Source organism: Sebastes umbrosus, chromosome 14 (assembly GCF_015220745.1).
Source record: "Sebastes umbrosus isolate fSebUmb1 chromosome 14, fSebUmb1.pri, whole genome shotgun sequence".
Lineage (NCBI taxonomy): Eukaryota > Metazoa > Chordata > Actinopteri > Perciformes > Sebastidae > Sebastes > Sebastes umbrosus.
The window spans coordinates 11,509,988-11,528,628 of NC_051282.1; the positions used below are offsets into that span (position 1 = coordinate 11,509,988).

At 42.3% G+C, this 18,641-nt stretch overlaps 2 protein-coding genes across 2 annotated transcripts; one reads left to right on the forward strand and one right to left on the reverse strand.

The window, feature by feature from the left end:
• The first annotated feature begins 1,540 nt into the window (after positions 1-1,540).
• Positions 1,541-8,432, forward strand: LOC119501269 (germ cell-specific gene 1-like protein). The gene is made up of 6 exons (XM_037791531.1): positions 1,541-1,681; positions 2,184-2,505; positions 4,879-4,926; positions 5,046-5,210; positions 5,312-5,423; positions 7,606-8,432. The coding sequence occupies exons 2-6, from the start codon at positions 2,211-2,213 to the stop codon at positions 8,078-8,080; spliced, it is 1,095 nt and encodes a 364-aa protein (XP_037647459.1). The 5' UTR covers positions 1,541-1,681; positions 2,184-2,210; the 3' UTR covers positions 8,081-8,432.
• A 1,410-nt stretch (positions 8,433-9,842) lies between these two features.
• Positions 9,843-15,182, reverse strand: LOC119502335 (epithelial membrane protein 2-like). The gene is made up of 5 exons (XM_037793243.1): positions 15,029-15,182; positions 13,181-13,268; positions 12,355-12,463; positions 11,353-11,493; positions 9,843-11,264 (listed from the first exon to the last, which is right to left on the reverse strand). Exons 2-5 carry the CDS (start codon positions 13,256-13,258, stop codon positions 11,104-11,106), a joined length of 489 nt encoding a protein of 162 aa, XP_037649171.1. The 5' UTR covers positions 13,259-13,268; positions 15,029-15,182; the 3' UTR covers positions 9,843-11,103.
• Positions 15,183-18,641: the final 3,459 nt, after the last annotated feature.

Consider the following 18,641-nt stretch of genomic DNA (forward strand, 5'->3'; position numbering starts at 1 on the left):
GAAACTGCTGTTGGCTCCATGTTATGAACCAAGATTTAATGTTTTCTGCTGCAATGGCTTACAGTAGGACGGTGTGATTCCCAACCAGGGGCACTGGTTAAATATATATATATATATTGAAATAGATAGGTAGCCAACTAAAAGTAATGGATAGATTAAATGGTCAAAATAGTTAGCTAATATTAATGGATAAATTGTTGAAATAGCTAGCTAAAAGTAATGGCTAAACAATTGAAATAGCTAGTTAAAGCTAATAGCTAAACAATTGAAATAGTTAGCCAAAAGCAATGGTTAAACAATTTAAATAGCTAGCTAAAACTTATGGCTAGACAATTGAAATAGCTACCGTTAGCTAAAAGTATTGGTTAAACAGTTGAAATAGATAGCTAAAAGTAATTGATAAATGGTGCAAATAGTTAAAATTATTGGAAAAATGATGAAACACCCAAAAAGGGAAATAGCTAAAAGTATAAAAGGTTAAAAGGGTTTGCGCTCAAAAATAATGGATAGCTATTATTGAAATATATAGAAAGGTAATGGCTAAATGGTGAATAGCTAAAAGTAAAGGAGAAATGGTGAAATACCTAAGAAGTAGCGTAATGCATCAACGGTTGAAATACCTAACTAAAAGTAATAACTAAATGGTTGAAATAGATAAAGGTAATGTATAAACAATTTATAGTTAGCTAGAAAATAATAGGAAAAGTAATGGATAAATGGTTCAAATTGCTAAAACTATTGGAGAAATGGTGACATACCCAACACGTAATGCATAAACATCTGAAACTAAAAGAAATAGGAAAACGGTTGAAATAGCTAAAATGATTGGAGAAGTGGTAAAATACAAAGTAATGTCAATGCATGAATAGTTTAGTGAGCTGAACGTAATGGATGAGTGGTTGAAATGTTCAGCTACTCAGTGTAGTATGCTTACAATCTTGACCAAACCAACCTAAAAATGTTCAGTTCAATTGTATGCAAAAATATAAGTAACAATATATAATATAATTTTATAAAGGTAACAGTGTTAAACAGCAAACCTTTGGAATGAAGTGATTGCAGATGACTGCAGTTATTAAATAACCCACCTTTGGAGCCCCCTCTTGTGGAGTCACCACTTCAGATTCAAATAGTTGGCACTGAAATTTGAGGTATGCATATGGTATTGCAAAGCACTATTGTCCAAGTAATAATGTGTATCTGACATATTTATTCACCATTTCAAGGTCAGGTTGATTTCCACATCAAAACATCAGTGAGTGCTGCATGCTTTTACAGAACAGCATTGGAAGAGGGGGCAGATAAGAGGAGGAGAGATGAATGAAATAGATCAAAAATGAGCCTAGGAATCATAATGAAAACAGATGGAACAGAGTTGTCTGGTTTGGATTTATACGGATGGATTAGAGAAGAGGAGTGTGTGTGTGTGTGTGTGTGTGTGTGTGTGTGATACGTTCACAGTTGTGTCTGACCGCTGGGGTTGGATCATAAAGACTGACAGTCACTCCGCTCACAGAGGTCAGCGTGACTGCCAAAGTCCTCTGTCACTCCCACTATCTGATGAAGAGTGAAAGGGAGCGCAGACGGGTAGAGGAGCCGGGCCGGATGTTTCTTTCACCTTCCACACTCATCTCCATGAGGGAACTGAGGACACAGTACGAAGTAAGAGAGGCTGAAGGAGGTGAGCGCTTTTTTTTCTCCTTCGTTCAAATTGAATTCACTGCTTGACGTCAAGTGCTCAGAGGTACCGGTTTGAGCATCTGTCTCCTGGAGAGGCTCCATGGTGACAGCAATTTTCACCTATTTTCCTCTGATTCAGCTGCCTGTCTTCGCCACCAATTACCGGTAGTGTGCTGATTTTCTGTCACAGTCTTTTTATTCTTTAAATGTGATTAGTCATGTAAAAACCGCCGGCTCCCCCGCAACCTTCTCTTCCAAACACCTCGCTAATCATCTCAGGCAATTGGGCCGAGAGCTGCTTCTCCTTGGAAACTAAGAACAAGCTGGGGATATTTTTAGTGACATGCAAGAGTGGAGGTGTACCTAAAGTCAAGTAGATTAACTCTGAAAAACTTACATTTAGATATTCCCTTGTCAGACATTTAACATGCAGTGCTGTTACTTTTTGAATATGTTTTGAATATTTGCACATCTGTCTCACATCCCTACTCATCCTCCACCAGCCCGAGCCCTCATTTAATCCCTGCGTGATGGCGTTCCTGCAGCAGATACGCTCACCTCGCCTCTCCTTCATCCAGACGGTTATATCTCTCTTCATGGGTGGCATGGCCCTCATGTCCTCCTACTGGTGCTCGGGGAGCCAGAAGTTGCCCAAGCCTCTCTGCACGGCCACAAAGCACACCAACTGCATCCCCGTTCCCGGCGTCTCCCACTCCTCCGACGTCCAGTTCTCCTGGGAGACGGGGGACGACCGCTTCGTCTTCCCCGCCTTCCATATTGGCCTGTTCCTCATCTGCGAGGAAGACATCTACGCAGAAGCATGGGGTAAGAGAGGAGAAATATGACATATTTAGAACATATTATTGATTTCCATGACATGTCTAAAAGGAGGAAATGTGTCTGAAAAGGTGAAGACGTGACGGAAAATAAATCCCCCTGTTCAATCAGCTGAAAATGAAACACCAAGAAGGTCAAAAGCCAATGTTGCAGACATTAAAAAAGCCCAGATGTGTCACTAGTGACCCTGAAAAAGGATGTTTACAGAAAACAATCAGTATCATCGTGAGGGATTTCATAAGCTTGCCCCTGGTCATTTGTGCTGATCGGGTCATGTGTAGTGCAGGATATTCCCAAGGTGAGATAAGGATTGGCACAGAAACAGGAAGTGAACCGAACTAACTGTGGCACTAGTGCGACAGACAATGAAGTAGGTCACAGGAGGGGAGAGGCAATCCAAGGTGGTGGGATGAATTGAGGCCTCGGGTGTGTTAATTTGTATTTGTGTGTCTGAGCGAGTGTGTGTTTGGGTATGTGCTGCAGCCCAAAGAGGATTATCATCAGTGTGTGTTCTGCTGGTGGAGATTTAGACTTTAACAGCATGACTCAATTATGGATTAGAAACCCAGAGAGAGAAAGGTTAATAGGATTCACAAACATCGGCCGGGTTTTTTCACCGTCTCATTTGCGGCTGATTTGCAACTGATTTGAAGGATTGAGTTTGAATGATACTGAAGTTCAGCCAAATGTTTTACCCAACTTATGTGGTCAATTGTATAAATCAATAGGTAATGGTTGGCAGGGGTGAAAGCAAACACCAGTCCTCCTAATCTGCCCCTGCTGCTACAAGGGCTATACATGTCCTTCTTTGATGTATTAATGAATAGATTATTCATTATGTAATTCAAATATTCATGACTATCAAAATGTGTTATTTTTCTTGAATACTGTATTGTAGCTTAATGATTAATTTAGTACGGTGGCCCTGAGAGCTCAATGCACTGCAGCTTAAAAAAACACATGCAAATAGACAAAACAAAGGCAAATGGGGAAAATCAATTTCGACATCACACGCACAGCATTCAGAAAACCAAATACAGAAACACGCTGCAAAAACTTGAAACACAACCAGATACAATGCATAACACAAAGAAATAAAGAATGCATTTTTTCACAAACTTGACATTGGTTGTGTTTTCTCACTTTGCAGTGTTTTCCCTCATTTCTTTGTGCTTTGTCTGTTTGCTTCTGTTTTCTAAGTCACAGTGCGTTAAGCTTATGGGCCAATGTAATTTAGAGCCAAATACGGTACTCTGATTAATGCAGCTGTCATGTGAACACTTTGGTAAACAAGCCACAAAGAAGCTTAACCGACTGCAGAAACAGGTTTCTTTTTTTTCAATTGGCATCGCTTGCAGTGGAGGGAAAAAAAACACATTTTGGGGATGAAAACAAAAAGCTTTTATGTTTAAATTTTAAAAATAAGAGTTTTTTGTAAACCTCATCCCTCCAGACTTACACCAAACAAATCTTATAGGCAAATCTCCTATCAGTTTACTTCAAAGCATTTAAACATTATGCAAACTGTCACCTCAAACTGACCAATCTGACAACACATGCACAGCATTTAGAAAAAAAACAAAGTGAGAAAACACAACCAAATACAGAAACTCGCTGCAAAAACATAAAGCATAGCATAACCAAAATACAGTGTAATCAAACAAAACACAAGCAAATGAAGAAAACGTTTGCACCAACTTGACATTGGTTGTTTTCTCATTTTGCAGTGTTTTTTTTTCCTAATTGTTGCGCATGTGTTAAGTTGATGAAAACGTATTCTTCATTTTCTTGTGCCTTGTCTGTTTGCATCTGTTTCCAAGCTTTCAGTGCCAAATACGTTACTCTGATTATTGCAGCTGTCATGTAAACACATTGGTAAACAAGCCCCAAAGAAGCTTAACCGACTGCAGAAACAGGTTGCCTCTATTTTTTTCTTTTTCTTCTCTTTTAATTGCACTGCTAGCAGTGGTGGCAAGAACACATTTTGGGGGTGAAAACAAAATACTTTCATGTTGAAATTAATGAGTGAAATGAAAGACAAAACACGCTGACAAAGTCTCATTTTGTGGTGCCGCTAAGAGTTTTCCCGCGGGCCCCATCCTTCCAGATTTATACCAAACACATCTCATAATCTCCCATCTGGTTACTTCAGGCCATGCGAACACTTTTCTGCTTATTCACATAGTAATTAGATTGCAGTGTTCATTTAAATGTACAATATATACTGCTGTATATGCACAGGCTGAAGGATTATTGAATTCACTTCCTCTTGGAAATAGAAAAACAATGTTGGTATAAAGCTAATGTATTGTACATTTTTTGAGTTTATTACTACATTTACCTTTGTCTTTTGATTCCTAGAGGAGAAGTGTCGAGCGTTTTATACTCTGACTCCTGAATCTGAAAAAGGTAAATGTATTCATCACGTCCTCCTGCTTTTTTTCGTGGGCACTTTGCTCTCACATTGATCGTTTAAAATCCAAACCTTCGTCTGTCTTTGTGCTCAGCCTCTTCTCCTCCCTCCACAGCAATGATGTGGCTGTCTCTATCGTTGGAGATCATGTATGTCGGTCTGCTGGTAATCAGTTGCACGCTGCTGTCCGTGCAGTTGTGTATCAGGGCCTGGTGCCCCTCCACGCAGCGCTGTGGCCAGCTGCTCAACGCTTTTGCTGCGGTCTTCACAGTCCTAGCAGGTACAGTGTTTTTTTTAGATGGCTAATTGAATCAGACTTTAATAACAGCTTAGAACAACCAGTAACCAGTTTGGTATATTTCCTCCCTCTGTCCTTCACAGGTCTGCTGGGGATGGTGGGTCACATGATGTTCATGCAGGTGTTTCAGACCACTGCCTCAATGGGACAAGAAGACTTCAAGCCTCACAGCTACGGCTACTCCTGGGCGTTCTAGTGAGTTCATCAAACACGCTGTGCACTATTATCACACACACAGTGGGGCCTGATTGCAAAAGGATCCAGGCGTACTGAGATCCTCAGTATGTCCTACTGGAACATAGTGCACGAGGGTTTTGGTTGTGTATTTACTTAAAAAGCAAACATTAAAGGACCAATATGTAATGTATTTTCTGTAATAAATCATAAAATGACCATGATATGTCATCAGAGATTAAGGACACATGCTGCATTGAAATACTGGCTTCTCTGACAACAATGCTACAGCCAGTCTGTTCTCCTTTAAAATTTCCATTCCGGTCCGGAGCGTCGTGATCCCGTCCGCTGCCCATTTCAACACCCCCCCGTTGTCACATATGAAACAAATTGGCACACAAACGCAGCCTTCTGCAGCCATGGAAACAAGCAAACAAACTGGATCAACAGAGATAACGTTAACGCAAGATTAAAAGCCTTAATAGCCTCGCGCACATCTCTCTTTGGTCCGTGTGCAGCTGGGTTATCAAGGCAGCAAGTATTTGAGACACACAGCCAGTGAGGTGATTCCGACTACTGCTGCTAACGCCGTCGTGTCTAGAAGGTAACCCTCAAATAGAGAAAACGTGCGCTAACTGCTATCAGTCACAGCAGAGGAGCGGCTGGGCCTCAGCTACAATTTGGACTGCTGTTACCCATTTTAAATGCTATCTGTCAGTGCTACATATTGTTCCTTTAAAGAGGACCTATTATGCTCATTTTCAGGTGCCTACAGTACTTGTATTTTGGATTTCTACTAGAACATGTTTACATACCGACTGCTACAGCACCTCTTTTCACCCTCTGTCTGAAACGCTCTGTTTGAGCTCCTTTTCAATGAGTCCATTTAAAATCCAAATTTCACAACCACAGCTTCTGCAGTGTTTTCGTGAATAAGGAACCGACAGCCCTGAAGGCATCACTCTGACATTCTTGTACAGTGTCACAAGAACATGGAGGAATCTATGTGTCTTCCTTCCTGCTTCAGTGATGATTCATTTAAACCCTGGCATGACAAAGGAATTAGAGAAGTGTTCTATATTTATATCTTTTAGTCAGTTGCAAGAAATCATATCATCCACCCATTAATTCAGATTTGTTCAAGTCCGTCACATGGTTCAGTCAAATAGACGCTCTTTGCAAGAACCCAAATCTTCTAAAATCGAGTGTATACTGTACTTTACAGTAACAACTAACTACTGAACTGTATCCCTAAGTTATATAAAAGCCTGCTGGAGAGTCTACCAGCAGTGGTAAACAATAAGATAATAAGACTAATAAGTCTTTCTGTTTTGAAATTCATAAACGCTCTTATATAAGGCAGAAACTCTCTCAACTTAAAACTTCACTGAATATATTGTATTCCAGAAAAGCTGCACAGAATGAACTCTGAAATGTTGTTTTTGTGTCTGTAAAAAGCAGAAAGGGAAAGTTTGTCATATGTTGCAGCGTTCACTCTCGTAAGCAGCCGTGACAGCGTGTGGTTTGTACATACCTTGAGAGTATGTGTGTGTGTCATCATGACAAAATGTGGTTCTGGAGACACCTACTGTAGCGGGAACTACCACAGAAGCTGTTTTGAGTATTTTGCCAGGTGTTTATATTTCTGTCTGTGGACAGATTTTATCAAAGCAATAAAATCTGCATCCGGAGTCAGAGTATAAAACGCTTAAGATGCATAACCATGCAAGATGCAGTCAGACAACTTTACAGTTGCGTAGTTGAGATCAAAATGAAGGCCAAGTTCAAAGATGGGTGTGGTCCGAGCAAGGGCACGGAAAGAAGGTGGGTAGGAAGTGGGGACACACACTTTACGCCCCTGGCCTGATTTGGCGTCGCAGCTGGTGTGATCCCATCGCACAAAAAGAAAAACAAACAGTTATCCCCCTGGACAAAATGTATTTTACCATTGGATAGAAAAAAAGAGGATTTCTTGAAAGCCTCTGTTCTGTTCTGCGGTTTGAGGGTGTTTTTGCTTCTTGAAAAAAAAGACAATCCTGCTCTTCCAGTTTTACAAGTTGTTGTATTTTCCCTCAAGTCAAACTCTGAATTGGCCCAGTAGATATTTGGTTACACAACTTTTGCGCAGGTATGTAGAACATACAAAACAACAAGCAAACCACCTGCTTGTGATCCCCTTCCTGTTTCTGTCTGTCTCCATCAGTGTGGCCTGGTTTGCCTTCACTGTCTGCATGTCAGCCGGCGTCTCCACTCTGAACAACTACACCAAGAAGGTCCTGATGGTGGGGCCCAGACGTATGTCCAGCCTCAACGCTTGCAGCTTTAACTTCTCGGGGCTCCTGCCACCTTATTACACCCCCGCGAGCATAGCCATGACCCTGGCAGGTCCCCCGTCTCCCCCCCGGATCTCCCACTTGTCTCCCTACTACGATCCCCCGCCAGCAGCGTTGCTGGCCTCCAATTCGAGGCTAACGCACTCCCACTCCCTACCTCTCCCCTACTCCGACTCCTTCCCTCCTCCTCCCTCCCACCCTGCGCCTGCATCCCAGTTCCACCGCCTCTCGCTACCCTCTCCGTCTCCGTCTCCATCACCCAACCCGTCCTTCTCCGTCCACCTGACCGTGCCAGGACACCAGGAGGACCATTACGGGCCAGAGGACGACTATGGCCCACTTTGAACTACTGCATATATCCAGATTGGAGTCTTTCTGTGACTAGAGGACCTGCGCCTGTCTTGGTGAAGCAGTTTAATGTTTGTTATGGTCAGATTTTACATAGTCAGCAGTTCAGTGACCCGATGAATCAGCTTTGATCATAATCACGAAGGGAAGGGTAAATGCAGAGATCACCGTTGTATTGTAAACTGAATATGGTACAGAAACGCTTCATAAACTCTATTATTTGGAAAAAAAATCGTACTAAAACTATTTGCAATTGTCATAGTTTAAAGGTGCTCTATACGATACCCAGAGCATTAATATAGCAGCAAACAACTGTTTGTTATGTAAAGATATAGAGGAGTAATGTCTACCTGAGCAGAGAATGAAGTCTGAGCTTCTCCATGTTTTGTTGACATATTCGGGCCGGCTGCACATGCTTTTAGTGCATGTTAGTGCATGTGAGCGTGTCCCACTGGCTAGCTCATGGCCGCTGCTCTGCACTCATATGGCGGTTACAGTTGATAACTCGACCCGACCGACGGTGCAATTGCGGAAGCGTAGCGTCCACCCTCCGGTTCCCCCCCAGCTTAACACTGTTAGCTCTGTCAGCACAGTTGTCGTAGTTTTCACTCTTAACACTGTTAGCACCAAAGAGTATAGAAGCAAAGAGATGAAACTCTGATGCTTTTTTGACAACAGCTGCTAGGTGGCGCCGCGGTAAGGCTGCCGCTATTTTGGACTGAAACGCCAATGAGCCTGTGGCCATGGATGTATAAAGAGACGTTTGTAAATCAGAGGATATTTTTTTAAAGTACATCAACTTCCCAGTGCAAACACTTAAATAACATGATAGCATAATGAACGTGCATCAGACCTACGGGACTGCACTGCCCTGCACGCTAATATGACATATATGGTTCTACCAGCCTCCTGCTAGCTGTATGTGACTGTATTAATGGATATATTGGCTGTAATTCATCACTTTTATTATTTTATAATACACCCATGGGCTGTATGCTGTAAGCCTGCACCGTGGTGGATGTATTAACGTCTCTGTTCCCAAACAACCGGCTATCGGCCAGTAGCTAGTAGAGATAGTAGCACGACATAAACAGAATTTAATGTAGTTGTAGGCTATTGACTAACACGCAGGGCAAAAGAACAGGACACAACCTCTTATACATCCATGGTCTCTGTGGTCTATTGGACATCCATTTTGGAGGTCCGAAAAATTTAGAGATTGCTCTCAAAATCTGTGTGCTGGATTTTTCTAACTTCCATTTATGTCCATCGCTCACTTTATGCTCCTCTGGGAGGCGGCCGGGCAAAAAAATGTTTGCAGATGTTTTACTGGTTGTCACTTTCAGTCCAAAATGGCGGGAGCGTAGCTTTGCTGCTGGGCGCTGATGTTGCAATGGAACGACCAATTGGCTTTCACTTCTTATCAATACACATTCTTTGTTAGCCCCGTTAGCTGCGAGCCGCCGGCTCAGCCGTCGCCATGTTGAGAGCCGTGCGGAGGCAATAGATATGCTCCCAATCTTGCATTTAGCACCTTTAAACAGTAGATGTTGTTTTGGCTAATGCACCACATTTTAATAAATTGGATCATCAGACTGATGGCTGTTTGAAACATTTTACTGTTTTTTTGTCTGCAAAGCCTCAAATGAAAAACAATCATTCTAACAAACTAGCCAATAGAATATAATTAAACACATTTACAATTACTCTTCAATTCTTATGAAAATTATAGGGGGAAAAACAAGAAATAACTCCAATAATTGGTTGAAAATCAAGTTTTAATATTGTAAAAGTCATTGTCATTGCCATCCATAATGAGAAATAACGGTAGCAAAAATAAAACAGCATTAGACATACAGAGCATTATGGGAAACAAAACATATTTACATAGTATATCTCACGCTTCAAGAGTCAAGGCAGGTGCCTTTCTGTCACACTGGGCGGAAACAGAGCAGATATTACCAGTATATGGTTGGATTAACAGTCAGACAAGTTATTTGATTAGTGAATTTAGGTAAAAAGGCAAGTTTCATACATACTAGTGGAATTCAAAATCTGTAATATATTGGTGTGTTTGCTGCATTTCTCATGGACAGAACAAAAAATAATTTTAAGTCCCGCTAGTTTGGGGTTCATTACTTTTACCTATTTTAAAAAAAGCTTTGTATCAACTGTCAGTACAGTAATGTAGTGTAAGAGTTTGTATATGATTTGGCATTGCACTTCCTCGCTTATACCAGTTTGATGTCAGATAATTACAAAACTCAGCTGTATTATTTGACTGATTTTATATCATCACATTGTCTTATCATTAGATTACACACAAATCTGCAACAGGCAATATATGAATGAACTTTTGAACAGATTTTTGAGACTTCAAACAGGCACAGCTTTGCTGATCGATGCCATCACGCTGTTTAATTAGTGGCACGTTATATAAAGTAAGACCAGAGCAGATAAATGAAATAGAATTGATGAAACTAACAATAAAATAACGAGAACAAAATAATAAACTCCCCCTTTTTATCCAACACTCATATCCATATGTAAATGTACATTACAACAACAACAAAAGGACCACAGATTTTACTCTTCAACCTGCTTTTGTTAAAAGCCAGAATATTGATAGATCTTAATTTATCATAGCATCTTATATCATAAGGCAAATTTGTTCAGTTAACAACAAAAATATTCTTAATCTTTAGATGCCTCAGAAATCCAGCCCAAACTCTGGGTTGAAAATACACTCAAATACAACTGTGATTGATTGAGTTTGCCTTTTACTTCAGAAATACCCAAAACACTCCTGACAATCTGACAGCGGACTCAATTAAACACAAGTACATATTTGAGAGGATCAACAGGTCGGCTATATCTGTAGCTGAACATACACTAGCAGCTCAAATCTGATGTATATAAACACTGTTTACACCACCTATAACTAAAACCAGATTTCAGCTGAAAGAGTAGATCCAGCCAAAGGATTTTGGGCTGGTTGGAGTCTAGCACTAGTGTCCTTCTCACGCTGTCTTCTTGCGTAGCACAAAGTAAATGATGGAAGAGATGAACGTTAAGGCGAAGGAGATCCACGCCAGGATGTAGCAGTGACCGTACCAGCCTTGGGCTCCCTCAAGGTGGAAGCGGTCTGTGTAGATGGAGGCTGCGATCATGATGCATAGGCCTGGAGGGGAAGGAGACGTGGACATCAGAGAGGGGGCAGAGGAAGAGAGAAATGAAGAGTAGTGAAGATACAAAACAAAGATACTCACAGGCGAGGAGCTGAAAGACGCCGGAGATGGTGAACCTCTGTCCTTTCTCGAGAGTGAAGAGCTGAGCCACAAACACAAAGATGCCCAGGATGGAGAATATACAAGCGAGCACTGAGCTGGCCTGCACCGCCTGGAGGTAATCTGTAGGGGGAGACAGAGAGAGCAACACAATGAAGACGATGTGCTAAACGTCACACTGACACACCCAGGAAACTGTAATGCTGAAAAATGCTGAAAGCTGAATGGCAGGAATGATGCACCCCAAATGTTTTGGTATTTTAAAACATGCTGATTATGACGCTGTGTAAAGACAAACAACAACTCTGTATGTTTTCAAGGTCTAACGTTGTAATTACAGTACAACCAAAACTATACCCCTCACTATACATCAGCATACATGAGGTTCAGGAGATAAACACAAGTCATCACTTGCAGCTTTGCTGCACAATTTGATCTCTTCGGTGTTACATGGCAGCATCGTTTTGAGCTATAACGGTCTTAATTTGAAATGCAAAAAAAAAAATTTGGATAACTGCAACCCCATTGCGTGTCCCCAATTAATTTACATGCACATGTTGTGGAAAGATGCCAGAAGAAATGGCGCCACAGCTACATGCTTGTACAGGTTTTTTGGCATCACTTAAAGGTTTGTATTTAAAGCGTAGAAAAAAGGTGATGTCACGTACTTCTGTGCATCAATCAGGATTTGAGATATAGTATCATTTAATAAATGATACCAAAAGATATCTTTTTAACTTTGATCGTGGACATTTAGGAATGAACACTTTTTTTCAGGGGCTCTAATGAAATGCGGTTATTTCAGCCACTGGTGTCAAATAAAGGCGGTACAGTTGTAAAGTGTGGCAGAAAATTGATGAAATGTTGTAGGCAAACGTTGTTTTTTATTGGGAATTAAATATGACTTTGTTGAAGTGTTGTATGCGTGCAAACAGGTTCTCCTGACTCGGCTTTTTTGCATCATGGGCGGTGTGTTTGGCTTACCCTGTGGGTAGTGTGAACCCGTGGGAAGGTCGGTGTAGTTCCACACTCCGGCTTTATTGATCCACTGGGCCCACACATCAGTGGAGATGGTGTCGGTCATCCACCAGGCCTGAGGGGAAAGGCAGAGCGACAGCATTTTACATTTGAAATGTTTTGACTTTCGTTGCAGCGGTTGCATAAATGTGTTCCTACATGCTGAAGGAAAGTTAATGAATCAATATTGGGGGACAGAGAGAAGAAATGAGGAGAACTCAAAGCAGGAGAGTGCGTAAACATAGCTGTGTGTGTTCACCCTGTGTTCTGACATGCATTCGGGGGCAGCTGCAAGCAAAACAGAGGGAGGAATGCACATCCCCCTGTCACTGAGGCATTCCACAGGTCTCACTCTGGTATGCAGCGCTCACCACAACACCGGCAAGAATCTGACATATTTACATGTGTATGTGCACCGTCTGACTGACACCTCGCCTGCAGTGTAAACGCACTCAGTGGCACAGGGTGACGACACCGTGGCCGGCCCCATCTGTCACCCAGAAATGTCAAATATGAGGCCCTGAGAAGAACAGCGGACCATTGACAGAGAAGGAATGAGGGCCTCGAGTGAAGCGAGCAGCCAATCACTCATAAGTCTTGACTCTCTGCTGTCTGTCAGCGTGCCAGGAGATGTACACATAACTCCTCAGCTCTGTCACTTTAACACTCAAACTAGGGAGGAAGTTAGGGATTATGCAGGGACGACTACGCCTCGAGGCTGCGAGGAGCCTGTTTAGCGCCGCGTCGTGCAGGTGTGCGGAATAAAAAAAACGCAGCGAAGAGATGTACTTACATTGTCAATGGTGGCCACCAGGAGGAGGATGATGCCTAGGATGTGAAGGACAAAGATGCCAGCTAGGAGGATCAGCATGATGACGGTCCTGGAGAGAGAGAGAGAGAAGCACAAGAGGAAACTTGTTAAACCACTTTCCACCCTTCATTATGCAGGATGAATATAACTGGAGGGCTAACTCATACTCAACTTAAAAAGACACACACACACACACTGAGCAGATTGGCAGCTACTATGAGCAGAAAGAATCAAAAGTTGCCAATAACAAAGGCTGCACACTTCCTGCCCGGTTTCAGAAAAGCAGCCATTAATGACAGCTCACACACACACACACATCTTCATAAACACACTCAGAGCAGCAACGCAAGGCCAAAACCTGGCACCCACTCAGGGTGTGGCTTCACAACTGCTAATTACTTTTGAGTTACAGCTAACGCAGTTGAAATGCCTGCAAATAGGCGGCGAGATAATGTTCCTATCGAGATTCAGAGGTGTTGATGTGTGGTGTACTTGTTCAGTTAAGATCAGTAAACAAAATCAGTTGGGCAGACAGATAAGTCTTGGTAAAGAGAGAGAGTGTGTGTGTGTTTAGGAGGGAAGCTCATGGCGGGCAGATGAGTTTGGGCTTGTCTTGTAGCTTTCCAAGATCCCGCCACTCCTTAAAATAACTGTAGAGAATACCTGCTATCCTAGCAGCCGCTCTGGCACACGCCCGATCCCCCTGGTTTGAATTACGACGCACTATTACACACCGTAACCCCAAAACACTATAAAAACCTTCTCCTCTCCACTGTTCCTTAGGCCTCTTTACTATAACTGCAATGGTTCTAACTTCCCTGCTCCCTCCACAGGTGGTTCTGCCCTGACATATCACACATTTGATCTGTTTATTTTGGTAGCGTTCTTACTTGTGTGTAAACTATCTGCGGTACCGAGTCCGCACTGGGTGTGAACAGAGGAAGAGGCACATCTGGAATGTGCTGGTTCTCTGCACGGTAAAAGGAGTGGTCAAGGGCTGGGTCCACACACACATACACACACGCACATACTCGCCAGCTCACTCGCACGCAAACCACACACACAAATATACAGACACTGGCTACGCTGGGACATATGTGATCACTGCCTGGCACATCTTTGCAAATATTCCCCACCTTTCATCTGCTTCACAAGGATGTGAAAGCGTTTTAATATTTGTACAGACTTCTACCAGATGGCTGAACTTTAATGAACAACTTCTGGACGGAAACAAATACAAAGTGAAGTTAAATGCTCAGCAGTTTCTTTAATATGAAACACACTCGTGGAATAATTTGACCAGACGTTTTTCCAAATTCTTCAAAAACAAGACGTGTCAGCTGCTTGCTGCTGGGATTTTTACATCTGGCCTGGCTGTGGCATATTTTCCATTACGCAAAATGGAACAAGTGAAGCTGAGGCTAGATTTGAGGAATGCTGATAATCCATTTGAAAAGTAGTCCTGTGCCTTTTAAAAACACAATTTGCATTCGAACTAGTCACTTTAGCATTGCTACATGAACTGGACACATCTGGAAAGCGGCACACCTGGCCAGTACAGAGGGAGTTACAGTAATTCAGTAGCAAAGTTGCCTGAGAAGTTGAACAGGTATGGGGGAGGTACACACACACACACACACACACACACACACACAGACACACACCTGCCTTTACTTAGCAGTAGTTTTTCTTGACTAAAAATGGAAAATACTGAAACAAACGTGCAGAACTCCTATTAAAAAAACACTCTTTTATCATTCTGAAGCATCTATAGAGAAGTGAGACATGCAGAGGGATTCAAATAGGATAAGAAGAAGAACTTTGACTTACTGTTTGATGGCTGTGTGTCTCTTCAAGTCTAATTCCTCTTGCTCTCAGGGTTACTAATTTCAGACTCAGAGTCTAAATGCACAAACACTAGGAACTACTACCGCCCACTTTTACCCAGCCCTCTTTTTAAGTCCACACCCAGCCCAGACAAGCCTCTGGCTGCCTTGATCACATAACCTCTGCCTCTTTTTCCCCTCCTCCCACTCTACTCTTTGCTCCATGTCCCACCCTCCTCTTCTTTCTGTCTACTTTACACACACATGCAACAGCTCAGCCACTGTTTCCACAACTTTTGTGGGCAGGCGATATATATTTTTCCTATTGTGTTGGGTGTCTCATGTCTTTGTCATCCTGCTGCTGCTGGTGATATTTTTTCTCTGGTCGGGCAACTGATGACTCACTGATGTTTGAGGAGGGAACTCCCATAACATTTAACATTATTGACAATGATACTCCGCATGCTGCCATGGCGACAGACTCGAAGCAGCCCCTGCCCTAATCGCAATCACATCGTTGCTGTTGTGTATATAAACAAACAGTCAGAGCTGCGTAAAGACAGGCACGCAAAGACGTTAAGTGTAGTGTTTCTTCCTGATCACCGCCCTCCTTCTTTTCCCGCTTTTGTTACAGAGGAAGGAGTTTCAGGATGAAGGAATGTTGTTGGTTGCGAGAGAGAAGGAGGTGGGGGCAAATGAGTGCAAGTCGTAGCTTGAGTGAGGGAGAAGGAGGGAAGAGGAGGGAGGGAATGAGAATGGAGGGAAGACATGAAGGCGATGAGAGAGGAATTTAAAGGGGGGCTGTGGAGACATTTCACACTGCTGCAAGTTCATTAATTATTACTCCCCATCATTGTTTCATAGCTGGTTTTGATTGATTTGGTCCTAATGGTTCCAACGAGTCAAAAGTCATCTGCTCCTTGAACAGATCACATGCGTTTCGTTTAGTTTGAGGGTCTGTCCGAGACTTAATCTAATAATATCACATCACATAATAACGCATAATAGCGTTTGTTTGTTCGTCATAGAGCTCATTGATTGCAAAATGTGGTTCCTGTGGTAAAATCACTGACATCAATGGGACGGAGTGTAAATGCCAGAGCCTCATCGCTACCCATAACTAATAAGTGTCCCATAAAGTATCATCAGGCACGCTGGAGTAAAAAAATACTGTTGTCCTCAGAGAACTAGGCCAAAGGGGTGGTGTCTCACAACAGGCTCAGATATGATAATCTTTGTATGTTGTGTATACATTTAGAATTTTTAAAAACTAATTCACAACACAGTTTAGTATAAGCACACCAGATTTAACTAGATTTTTTTATAGTTTTACGAAGTGGTTTGATTTTAAAACGGTTGTAAAGGTTTTGGGCGTGGAGTCCATAAATAATTGGGAAAAAACAAGTTTGTTCAGCGTTCAGCAATGACACTTGAAAAACTAGAAAAGCTAGATTTACTGAAGAAAATGTACATGTGCTCACTGCTTAAAGCTTGCAGTTGAAACATTTCCAATGCTAAAATACTGAAGTTAAAGTGGCAGTAGAAATACAATTACTGAAATGGAAGTTGGAATGGAAGCATGGAAAGAAGTATAAATGTCAGTAGGCTATGAGTGTAAAAACTAAATGACGTATTTGCAATTCCACTTGTAGTTATTTTTCTTAATGTGAAATATGTGTGTGAGTGTGTCCATACTTAAAGGTGCTAAATGCGAGATTGGGAGTGTTTCTATTGCCTCTGCACGGCTCTCAACATGGCGATGGCTGAGCCTCGTAGCTAACGGTGCTAACACCCGCCAACCGTATCACCGCGCAGAAGGAAGCACGTATCTATACTCAATACTGCTAGCTCACCTAGCACCACTGAACTAGCTAACGTTACAGCTCAGCCGAGGAGGAACCATTAATGTTTACATCTCGCGAGCCTCTCGTCCATGAGTAGACACACGCTTCCTTCTGCACGGTGATACGGTTGGAGGGTGTAGTTTGGTAGAAAGAAAGTGAAACTGCTCGTAACAAGATCTGTGGAATATCTTGAGTAACCAGGTCATGATTTCCGGAAAGAGACATTGCTATTCAAATGCATATTTTCGGCGCTTTGAGCACCACAAGCTGAGAGCCATATAGTTTCATTATAATGGAGAGAAGGCAGACATCTCTACGGCCGATATCGCCAACACCAAAACAACCTAGATTGATAAATAGCACTACCGGTAAGAGGAAAATATATATAATTTAGATTTTTCATTTTTGGGGTGAACTGTCCCTTTAAACTGTAATGTTTACTCTTGTACACAGGTCTCTCTTGAGCAAGAGATCATGATCTCTGCCAGTTTAAATACAAAAATAATGATAACGATACAAATATGAGAATGTGAAAGCGAGTGCGCTATTAAAAGTCAGGGCAGGAAAGTCAGATACACACAAGTAGACAAAAATACTCTGGGTGTGGACTGGGAGACTGAGGTCACTTGTTTGCCTCTGGTGAGTATAAAAATATGCAGATACACCAGTAGAAGTCTGAGTCAAAGGCTCAGCAGAGCACCTGGTCAGTATCATGTCAGGCCGCCTCAGCCTCAGGTATGAGCCAGCAGGATAATAACAGGCTTCAGAGGTGATGATTTACCTGCCAATACAGCGACCTTGAAAAGCAGCAGAGCCTGCCCAAGTTTATAGCGAGGCTACTTGTGTGGTTACGTTCTGCTGCTGTCATGAGGCTACATGCTCATAAAAACGCTATGGCCTGACCTCTTTTCTAGGAACGAAACCAAGGCTCTTCTCCTTTTGTGAAAGATGAATAATGTGTGTTTTAATGTGGTTGTCATGGAAAATAACCTTTCTCATATGTAGAGAGAGGGACTCAGGAAACTGGAATGTTAAACATCGCCAGAGCTGAAATGTGGAACTAAATGAAGCCTCTGCCATGGTAACACTTCTGCGACTTATGCACATCACCGATTTCCATGACAACACTATCACAATACACACCACAGTAAAAATACAATGCGCCCACGTTACTGAGTGTTCATCCATCACGCTTCACAAGTCTGAATTTCACATGCCACACCTTGATCACACTACATAACGTCCCGAGTGCCCCACCCAAATCCCTATGGGAAAGAATGTCAGTCCACTGATATTTTGCAGTTCAAGTTGGGGATACAGTTGTCTTATCTCGTCAAAATCTACACAACATCTACTACACGTAGCCAAAAACAGCTCCACCCAAGCCAACCGACAACTCCCTCCATGCAGGCGAGGATGGTGCATTGGATCATTTCAGGACCCTTTTTTTTTTAAATGATACATCTTCAACCGCAACTGTGACACACGACATGTACATGATACCGAGTATAGAAAAACACAAGAGCGTCTATCTGAGAAAAAGAGAGAAGTGAGAATGTGGTCGGACCTGATTCGGCTCTGGGCGTGTTGACCCCACCTTGTAAGTGAGGTAAGCCAAGGCTTGTATGTACCATACAGTGTGATACGGCACTCCCTCCTCCTGCCTGTTCCACACAGCACAACTTGAGAGTTATTCAGAAAAATACATGCCTGTGGAGTATAAAAAAAAGAGTTATGCAAGAAACGTGCTTTTTTTCACTTCTTGGTGTATTT

Excerpts from the sequence above, each read along its gene's own strand:
- LOC119502335 (XM_037793243.1), bottom strand. The coding sequence starts at position 13,258 with ATGCTGATCCTCCTAGCTGGCATCTTTGTCCTTCACATCCTAGGCATC. Across the intron at positions 12,464-13,180 it reads TGGTGGCCACCATTGACAAT|GCCTGGTGGATGACCGACAC; the intron begins GTAAGTACATCT and ends CTTTCCCCTCAG. Across the intron at positions 11,494-12,354 it reads GGGTTCACACTACCCACAGG|ATTACCTCCAGGCGGTGCAG; the intron begins GTAAGCCAAACA and ends CTCCCCCTACAG.
- LOC119501269 (XM_037791531.1), top strand. The coding sequence starts at position 2,211 with ATGGCGTTCCTGCAGCAGATACGCTCACCTCGCCTCTCCTTCATCCAG. Across the intron at positions 4,927-5,045 it reads GACTCCTGAATCTGAAAAAG|CAATGATGTGGCTGTCTCTA; the intron begins GTAAATGTATTC and ends CTCCCTCCACAG. Across the intron at positions 5,424-7,605 it reads GGCTACTCCTGGGCGTTCTA|TGTGGCCTGGTTTGCCTTCA; the intron begins GTGAGTTCATCA and ends TGTCTCCATCAG.